Source organism: Mytilus galloprovincialis, chromosome 2, assembly GCF_965363235.1.
Source record: "Mytilus galloprovincialis chromosome 2, xbMytGall1.hap1.1, whole genome shotgun sequence".
NCBI lineage: Eukaryota > Metazoa > Mollusca > Bivalvia > Mytilida > Mytilidae > Mytilus > Mytilus galloprovincialis.
The window spans coordinates 52,345,507-52,356,307 of NC_134839.1; the positions used below are offsets into that span (position 1 = coordinate 52,345,507).

At 34.3% G+C, this 10,801-nt stretch overlaps 1 protein-coding gene across 1 annotated transcript in view; it reads right to left on the reverse strand.

The window, feature by feature from the left end:
• LOC143063817 (O-acyltransferase like protein-like) overlaps positions 1 to 10,558 on the reverse strand; it is a 32,497-nt gene extending 21,939 nt beyond the window's left edge. The window contains exons 1-4 of the mRNA XM_076236201.1: positions 9,851 to 10,558; positions 6,466 to 6,617; positions 2,875 to 2,965; positions 1,955 to 2,048 (exon numbers count right to left, since the gene is read on the reverse strand). Coding sequence (XP_076092316.1) covers positions 1,955 to 2,048; positions 2,875 to 2,965; positions 6,466 to 6,617; positions 9,851 to 10,427 — 914 coding nt within the window. The 5' untranslated portion in view covers positions 10,428 to 10,558. The remainder of the gene's footprint in view (positions 1 to 1,954; positions 2,049 to 2,874; positions 2,966 to 6,465; positions 6,618 to 9,850) is intronic.
• Between the last annotated feature and the right edge of the window lie 243 nt (positions 10,559 to 10,801).

The following is a 10,801-nucleotide window of genomic DNA, read 5'->3' on the forward strand; positions in this document are numbered from 1 at the left end:
ATGTCAGTTAACTGCTAGTAGTCTGTTGTTATTTTTGTATTATTGTCATTTTATTTATTTTCTTTTGTTACATCTTCGACATCGGACTCGGACTTCTCTTGAACTGAATTTTAATGTGCGTATTGTTATGCGTTTACTTTTTCTACATTGGCTAGAGGTATAGGGGGAGGGTTGAGATCTCATAAACATGTTTAACCCCGCCGCATTTTTGCGCCTGTCCCAAGTTAGCAGCCTCTGGCCTTTGTTAGTTTAGTATGATTTTTTATTTTAGTTTCTTGTGTACAATTCGGAGTTTAGTATGTCGTCCATTATCACTGTACTAGTATACATATTTTTTAAGGGGCCAGCTGAAGGACGCCTACGGGTGTGGGAGTTTCTCGCTATACATTGAAGACCCATTGGTGGCCTTCGGCTGTTGTCTGCTCTATGGTCGGGTTGTTGTCGCTTTGACACATTCCCCATTTCCTTTCTCAATTATAGTGTTTTGTATTTCTTATATTTGTCTTTAAAACAATCTTCATTCCACAGAAAACGCCAAATTTTGAGAAAATATTCTAATTCGGATACCGTTATCGATCAATTTCTTATACGCTTTCGCGCATGCTAAGTCGATACACAATCCGACAACTTTGCAAACAGTAAACTTGAACCACTCAAAAACTATCACGTATTATAACAACTTACAACACTTTATCAAACTTACAACATCCAAAAAGAAGAAATATAGAACCGTGTTCACACTATAAAATCTGCACCGGGTCGAACCTGGCTTAATTCACCTGAATTACCCCAGTTCACATTTGATAAACATTAACCTGGTTTGTGATTTTCCCTCAGCAAAAATAGAAATGTTAGCGCGAAAATAATATTTTACGTTAGTGAGCGTTATTATCTCCCCTGTAACTGTAGCCTTAAAAAAAGCATGAAAATCCAAAAGCCGAAATAGAACCGCTTACTACCCAAGGTCGGCTTTGTGGCAGCAAATTTTAACCTTAAATTCAAAACAATTACAAAATATAGGATCTAAAAAAAACATAAACTCCACATATATCAATTAATTTGAATATCATTGTGCAAATATCAAGTCCAATCGTCAGCGGATTAAGACCAAGTGAAGGGAGAAATGCCGTATCGTGCTTTATTTGAACAAAACACGAACTTCTCAAAAGCAAGCAATATAACTCAAATCCAAATAATCCAACAAAGCTCTTATATATACTTAGCACTTAAAACCAACCCAAATGCAAATGGATTATCATTTAAGTTAGTCTTATGCTTATCTTATATTGCATATTTTGCGTATTGCTTTAATATATATATAGTAATGGGTGTGCTGACCTGATGAGTCGAGCTCTTTCTACCAGATTGCTTATTTGTTCTTATCTTCTACAGTTACATTACCACCACAGTCCCAGGAAAAGGGATGCATAAGCGTTCGGAAACATAGCTTACTATACGGTATGGGTTTTGCTTATCGTTAATGGCCGTATGATGATTTACAGTTTTCAACATCAAGGTCATTTATAGTCTCTATGATTAATTGTCTGACAGACGATCATACAACTTTGGAAAGTATGGTGGCCAGTTAAGGCCATTTCGCATTTTCGCGTTTTCGCCTTTCATATTCTATAGGTCGAAAACGCGAAATATTTTATCTGTTCGATTTCGCGTTTTCGACTTCGCCTTTTCGCGTATTCGACTTCGCGTTTTCGACTTTGCGATTTAGAGTTTTCGCCCTATAGAATATGAAAGGCGAAAACGCGAAAACGCGAAATGGCCTTAACCGGCCACCATAGGAAAGCACAAAATGTTATTATAATTTCAAAAAAAGATATGTAACACAAAATTAGTAAAAAGTGTGTAAAATTAAAGTTTGAGATGGTTATGTACTTCTGAAACAGGCATACACATTTCCAAAATAAATAAAACTATTTGAAAGATTGCAAATACTTACAAGGCTATTCTTGCTTTAAAATCAATAGGTTGGTCTTGTTTCTTGCATTCTCCGCCAGTTGCAAATACTGTGTTATTTGACATCCTAGGTAACACTGAAAAACAAAACACACAAGTTGCATATATAGTGATATTGTAAATGATACAACAGTATGTTGACGAGTATTGCAACATATCCTATATTTATTCATATGATGCACAATCATACCCTAATATATGAAAACACTACGATTTTCTTTGCGAATTTCTTGCCATAGCAACACCCTTAAAGATGTCATGGTAGCGTAATCGTCACGAGTACAGGCGGAAATAGATTTGAAACCCGGCCATGTCAAATCAAAGCCTTAAAAATAAGTATCTTAAATACGCTTCTCCTGAATGCATTTTGGCATGAAGGAGTAAAAGCAAAGTCTGGTTAACTCGATGTCTGAATAATATGTTGGGTTGAGTTACATGCCTTCATACGGACTATTACCTCACGAACTAGCACGTTAAAATTCGATTCAAGGTGTCAGTCTGGTCCAAAGCAGTTTACAAATCATATCACATGTTCATATCTTGATATGTTTATGTTATACTTGCCACTGGACGTAAAACATTAATCTACCATACCATCATTTCTACGACATCTATGTTCACATATATTTTTGTTAGGTTTAGTTTTTTTAGAGGTAATATGGTTTTTTTCTACTTTGATATCGTTTTCTTCATGTCTAGCTCCCTTCATATAAAATATACATCAAGGTTACAGAAATTTCGGGGAAGCAGCACCGGCGCGATAAATACGGTTAATTCTATTCTATCGTTTCTGTAAACGATACAGTAACAAATACAATTAATCGATTTTTTAAACTCTTGATTTACTCAATGTTTAGAAATGTAGTTATTCACTGACATATATATATATAAGTATATACCTACCGGAATTGAACAGATTTTTTATATCTAAAATGGAGCAAGTATTCGGCACACATAGCCCGAGATGGATTTCCATTCCTTTTGCTCTCGTTAACTGAAATAATATCATTTTAAGTAAAGAAATAGCAAACTATATGTATTTTTTTCATTAAAAGTTCGAAGAAAAGTCAGATTTGTAACCAGAAGAAATCTCTCTTTTTTAATGCTATAAATCTTTAAAAATATAGGATCTGTCTATCCTGAGAATTTTTATAAAGCATGTGTTATGTTTATCCTGTGAATCTTTATAAAGCATGTGATCTGCTTATCCTGTGATTCTTTATGAAGCATGTGATCTGTTAATTCTGTGATTCTTTATAAAGTATGTGTTATGTTTATCCTGTGAATCTTTATGAAGCATGTGTTATGTTTATCCTGTGAATCTTTATAAAGCATGTGATCTGTTTATCCTGTGAATCTTTATAAAGCATGTGATCTGTTTATCCTGTGATTCTTTATAAAGTATGTGTTATGTTTATCCTGTGAATCTTTATAAAGCATGTGTTATGTTTATCCTGTGAATCTTTATAAAGCATGTGATCTGTTTATCCTGTGATTCTTTATAAAGCATGTGATCTGTTTATCCTGTGATTCTTTATAAAGCGTGTGTTATGTTTATCCTGTGAATCTTTATAAAGCATGTGATCTGTTTATCCTGATTCTTTATGAAGCATGTGATCTGTTTATCCTGTGATTCTTTATAAAGCATGTGATCTGTTTATCCTGTGATTCTTTATAAAGTATGTGTTATGTTTATCCTATGATTCTTTATAAAGCGTGTGTTATGTTTATTCTGAGAAAATTTTCTTTTAAAAACACGTCATCGATCAGTCTATGCTGCGAATCTTTTAAAAACATATGATTTATCATTGATATGTCATCCTATTTATTTCTTCATTCGAAAGGTTGTTATAAACTGCATATTTGAAGGTACAATGTATCAAAATAGCTGAAATACAACTCATTCCCCGATTCTGTTCTCGCTACTATGTTGACAAGACATAAAGACACACCTCTAAAAAAAATGAGGTATTCTGTCAATATTGGAAATTAAAAGGCAATCAAATAATGATAGTATGCAGAGTTTTGATACTTGTTATTATATCATGCCTGATATAATTTAAAAGTCCTTGCTTAATAACTATAAAGACAACCGGAGTGGCACAATGTAAATAGTTTCCCTACATATGAAAAAAGTTCATCATATTGTAGTTTGTGGAACATTTGAAAGAAAAAAAAATCTGGTGAATATGGATAATTTTTAAATATAATTATGTTCAAATACTTAGAATTAAAAAAAAAATGTAACAAAGTATCATGCAATACACTTGTTTTATAGAAGAAAACTAGAGGCTCTTAAGAGCCAGTGTCGCTCACCTTGGTCTATGTGCATATTAAACAAAGGACACAGATGGATTCATGACAAAATTGTGTTTTGGTGATGGTGATGTGTTTGTAGATCTTACTTTACTGAACATTCTTGCTTCTTACAATTATCTCAATTTATAATGAACTTGGCCCATTAGTTACAGAGGAAAATATTTTGTTAATTTACAAACAATTACAAAATTTACAAAATTATTTTTAAAATTGACTATAAAGGGCAATAACTCCTTAAGGGGTCAACTGTCTTTTTGGTCATGTTGACTTGTTTGTGGATCTTACTTTACTGAACATTTTTGCTGTTTACAGTTTATTTATATCTATAATAATATTCAAGATAATAACCAAAAACAGCAAAATTTCCTTAAAAATTTCCAATTCAGGGCAGCAACCCAACAACCAGTTGTCGGATTCATCTGAAAATTTCCGGGCAGATAGATCTTGACTAGCAAAACAATTTGGCCCCATGTCTGAATTGCTCTTAATTCTATGGTTTCAGAGTAATACAAAATCTACATTTTACCCCTATGTTCTATTTTTAGCCATGGCGGCTATCTTGGTTGGTTGGCAGGGTCACCGCACACATTTTTTAAACTAGATACCTCAATGATAATTATGTCCAAGTATGGTTAAATTTGGACCAGTAGTTTTAGAGAAAAAGATTTTTGTAAAAGATTAGAAAAAATTACGAAAAATTGGTAAAAAATGACTATAAAGGGCAATAACTCCTTAAGGGGTCAACTGACCATTTTAATCTTATTACCTTATTTGTAGATCTTACCTTGTTGAACATTATTGCTGTTTACAGTGTATCTCTATCTATAATAATATTCAAGATAATAGCCAAAAAACGGTATAATTTCCTTAAAATTGCCAATTCAGGGGCAGAAACCCAATTAACAACCGGTTGTCCGATTCGTCTGAAAATTACAGGGCAGATAGATCTTTACCTGATAATCAATTTTACCCGATGTTAGATCTGCTCTAAAAGCTTTGGTTTCAGAGTTATAAGCCAAAATCTACATTTTACCCCTATGTTCTATTTTTAACCATGGCGGCCATCTTGGTTGGTTGGCCGGGTCACGCCACACATTTTTCAAACTAGATACCCCAATGATGATTGTGGCCAAGTTTGGTTTAATTTGGTCCAGTAGTTTCAGAGGAGAAGATTTTTGTAAAAGCTAACGACAGACGACGACGACGGACGACAGACGCAAAGTGACGAGAAAAGCTCACTTGGCCCTTCGGGCCAGGTAAGCTAAAAAACTAGTTCTGGCCGGAAACCTGTGAAAGTACCGTAGATAGTTGGAAAAACATGTGTCCTGCATGCGAAGTCCACATTTAAAAGAATGTCTGTTCCCCTCCCCTAGGTGAACCCCTTGTAAACAGACCAGACAGGCAGGACTTTTTTTTAACTGGATGTCATAGCATGTTCACTTGGATGGTTTGACTTGTGTAGCCGAGGCCACGTACATGTATCAGTTGTTTGTGCTCAATTTGAGTGTATTTGCAAGTTATGATTACCATGCACTCCTATTGCTTTCAAGGACTTTTCTAAAAATTATTCGGGAATTAAAAAAATCAGATTTATTTTTGGAAAATAATTTTTGACCTGTGGGCTTATTTTTTACCCGGTTGGGGGAGGGGAAACAAACATATTTTTTTTTATTTTGGCCTAACTGACTCCAAAAATTACGAGAGTGCAGCATACTTTCATTCATGGAAATTTTAAAGGAAATCAAAATCATGATAATGATATTACACACTATTAGTACAAAATTGATAATGAACATGGGGTATATGTCAAAGAGACAGTCGAAAAAAAGCAGAAAACAGCCAAAGGCCACTTATTGGTCATTATACTAACATCTTGTTGAATATAGAATATAAATGCTGTACATTGTATAATACACAGGTCATACCATGCAATCGATGTTACAGTGGGACAGAGAGAAAGACGGACAGAGGTAACAATTACCTGTTTACATCAATTAAATCTCGCTGTTTTTTTAAAACATCAACAACGTTTGACACGTGTTTTTAGGATGCCAAAATGAACTTTAATTCTCAAACTTTTCTTTACGTATTATAAAAACCTTCATAACTTAGGAAAATGTAAGAATGAGAATAAAAGTGTTTTTATGAAATTCTAAACATAAAAATCATACGTACAGGATTGGTAAGAGAAGTAACATAAAATTTGGCAAGACAGTATTCTCCGTTGAATTCCTCAGCTGATATACCAATGCATTCGTCATAATCACCAAGCCACGCAATTTTTCCGCTCAGTAAACCTGCTGGAGGCTTTCCCAAAGCATCTAACACTAAAAAAAATTAAAAAAAATGTATCAAGTGAAACCTGCTGGAGGCTTTCCTTAAGCCTCTAGCACTGAAAATTTTAAAAATGTATCAAGTAAACCTGCAAAAGGTAAACCTGCAAAGTTTTTTTTCAAAATCATTTAGAACTGAGGACTAAAAATAATGTATAAAGTAACCCATGAAGAAAGTAAAACTGCAAGAGGTTTTTCAAACGCATCTAGCACTGAAAATTAAAAAAAAAGTTTCGAGTGAAAATAAAAATAAAGTTTTAAATAAACCTACAGGAGGATTCTCAAAGCATTTAACACTGAAAATAAAAATGAAAAATGTATCAAGTAAACCCGAGGGACGATTTCCCGAAGCATCCAACGCTGAAAATAACAAGAATGTGTCCCAAGTACACGGATGCCCCATCTGCACTTTCATTTTCTATGTTCAATGGACGGTGAAAATGGTGGAAAATCTCTAATTTGGCATCAAAATTTGAAAGATCATATCATAGGAACATGTTTACTATAAAATTTCAAGTTGATTGAACTTTAACTTCATCAAAAACTACCTTGACCAAAAACTATGATCAAAAACTTTAACCTGAACTTTGCACTATCATTTTCTATGATCAGTTTACCGTGAAAATGGGATAAAATCTCTAATTTGGCATTAAAATTAGAAAGATCATAGCATAGGGAACATACAAAAAAGAAGATGTGGTATGATTGCCAATGAGACACCTATCCACAAAAGACCAAAATAACACAGACATTAACAACTATAGGTCACCGTACGGCCTTCAACAATGAGCAAAGCCCATACCGCATAGTGAGCTATAAAAGGCCCCGATAAGACAATGTAAAACAATTCAAACGAGAAAACCAACGGCCTTATTTATGTAAAAAAATGAACAAAAAACAAATATGTAACACATAAACAAACGACAACCACTGAATTACAGGCTCCTGACTTGGGACAGGCACATACATAAATAATGTGGCGGGGTTAAACATGTTAGCGGGATCCCAATCCTCCCCCTAACCTGGGACAGTGGTATAACAGTACAACATAAGAACGAACTATAGAAATCAGTTGAAAAAGGCTTAATTCATCAGATGGACAAAAATAGTTTATGTTTACTAAGTTTCAAATTGATTGGACTTCAACTTCATCAAAAACTACCTCGACCAAAAACTTTAACCTGAAGCGGGACGGACGGACGAACGAACGGACGCACAGACCAGAACACATAATGCCCATAAATGGGGCATAAAAACTTTACCAAATATTTTTATATTATGTTCAGTTAGCATACAGCAGATTTCTCTATTTTTTATGGTGTTATTTTTACATTTCTTGATCGTTGTGAGAAAAAGGTTTCTCCGCACTAGTGAATATCTGTTCTCGACAAATGATTGGTCGATATTTAGCTGTTACGTCAAATTTTCTTGGCGTTTTTTTTTAATTTTCCAATAGTGACGTCATGAAAAAAGGCGACCATGACTGCTGACGTCACATAAAAAGTACACAACCTTCTTCAAGTCTTTGAAAAGTTGGAAAAAAAGTGAATAGAGAAACATATTCCACCACTTCAACTCGTGTTTTAGATATTTCTCCACTCTCAACGATTTGTTATTTTTATCATAATTTTAAAACATCGGCAAGCCTCACGCATTAAAAATTCTAACTGCCTCGAGTAGAGAAATATCGTATTAAATTTGTTGTATTTGTGGAATCTACATAAATTACACCACTCTTGTCCATATTTACAAACATTTCAGCTCATATCATCTATACAATCATATAAATATATCACTCGTACAGGCAAAAAGGAGAAGTCTTTAATTACATATTTATATAATAAAAAAAAAGAAGAAATAGAACAATTTGACACAAGTAAGCCATACTTATGAAGTCCGCTCCGAATAACAATAATTGTACAAGGGTTGGATTGTGTTTAGAGAATAGAGGCTATGGATAAGAACAAAAATATCAAAACGTTGCCTGTCCTTGGTAACTAAATGATATCTAAATGATAACGATAAACTAAAACCAAACATTCAGACTAGGACTTCTCTTGAATTGAATTTTAAATGTGCGTATTGTTATGCATTTACTTTTCTACATTGGCTAGAGGTATAGGGGGAGGGTTGAGATCTCATAAACATGTTTAACCCCGCCGCATTTTTGCGCCTGTCCCAAGTCAGGAGCCTCTGGCCTTTGTTAGTCTAAGACTTGTATTTTTTTAATTTTAGTTTCTTGTGTTCAATTCGGAAATTAGTATGGCGTTCATTATCACTGAACTAGTATATATTTGTTTAGGGGTCAGTTGAAGGACGCCTCCGGGTGGGGGAATGTCTCGCTACATTGAAGACCTGTTGGTGACCTTCTGCTGTTGTTTTTTCTATAGTCGGGTTGTTGTCTCTTTGACACATTCCCCATTTCCATTCTCAATTTTATTTGACGCAAATTCAAAAATTACCATATATATTCTTAACTTTCCCTTTACTGGACTTAATGTGGCTATAATGGTCGATGTTGACTTGGAATGAGCAACATGATACAGTGGCGGATCCAGGGGGGGGGGGTTCCAGGGGTGCGCACCCCCCCCCCTTTATTTTTGCCGATCAATGCATTTGTATCGGGACATATGTTTTGCACCCCCCCTTTGCCCTGGGTTAGCACCCCCCCTTTCGAAAATTCCTGCATCCGCCCCTGTGATATGAAGGGATTCGATCACTAGTGGGGCAAGAACTGCGGCATGTCCACAGTAGTACTTGAGTTTACATTCTTTTGTTACGGGGTTCGTGGCGGTGAAGATAATAGTTTTCTGTAAAGTATTTTGGGAATTTTTGTTCTATTTATCTTTGGTTATCTATTTCCCCCAAAGTGAGTTTTTCGATTGATCCTCTTCACCGTTTAGAATTATTTTATGATAATAAAACAAATTTCTCATTTGATTAGTAAAAATCAAGTTAATCAAATGTCTTGCTGTTCATTGTCTTGTATCGACTTATAAGTATTGCAAATTTGAACCGGAAAATATTAAATAGATCATGGTATATTTCGACGGGATGAATTACTTTTATTGTCAAACAAGTGGGAGGTTTAGCTAGCTATTAAACCAGATTTAATTCAAAATGTTATACATAAAAAAATGCCTGTACCAAGTTACGAATTTGACATTTGTTATCCATTTGCTTGATGAGTTTGAGCTTTTGATTTTGCCATTAATTTGATTACTTACTTTGCATAGCCCATTGTTTTCTTCCAAATAATCCTGCAAGAATACTTTGAGTATGGTTCAAGCAAAGTGCATTCACTTTAGGTAAGGGTGGGATTGTACTGGCTGTTACTGGAGAATTAGAAGCCGTCACATTTACGGGTAGAACTGTTGTTGGCATTGACTTTGTGGTTACGAAAACAGTTGGTGTTTCCTTTGCAAGTGTGGTATCACCTTGTTCATGAGTTGTATAAACCGTTGTAGGCAAAGAATTAATGTATGTGTTCTGGTTTAAAGTCGAAGTGACATTAAAATCATAAATATTAGTGGTATTTCCAATTAAAACACTAGTACTATCAGATAGTTCTGAAAACTTGTCCAACTCATCTGAAAATGTCTGAAGATTGTCTAATATGGTCCGTACATTCAGTGCTTTATTCATTGTATTTATATCTTGAAATAAAACCGTCTGGTTATTATGCTGTGAATATCCTTTCAATATTTGGAAACTGTTTTGTATTATGTCATGATAATTATCCTCTAAAGCCACTGAACATTTGAATAGAAGTAAAAGGAAACAGTACACATACATCTTTGCCATGGTGTTAAACAGCTCGATGGCATCAACTGGGACTGTTTTAAGTCAACTCCAAGATAATATACCCTGCTACCCAAGATTTTCGCTATATATTGATAGAAAAACACGTCCCATATTTTCACTGGATTAGGTAAATACCAAATTTGTCATCGGTTGTGTTATCAAAGATATAACCCAGTGTACTTTGAAACTTATGATATCCAACATAATCCTTTCGGAATATGTGATTTCAATTCAATGCAACCTTGACATTTTATCTTCGAGCCTTGATTTATAATATGTTAAAAGTATAAAAAATCATACTAGTTAAAAATATCTCAAGTCGAAACTAAATCTTAAAAAGTCATTGTTTATGCTTGCATTTCCTATCATGATTT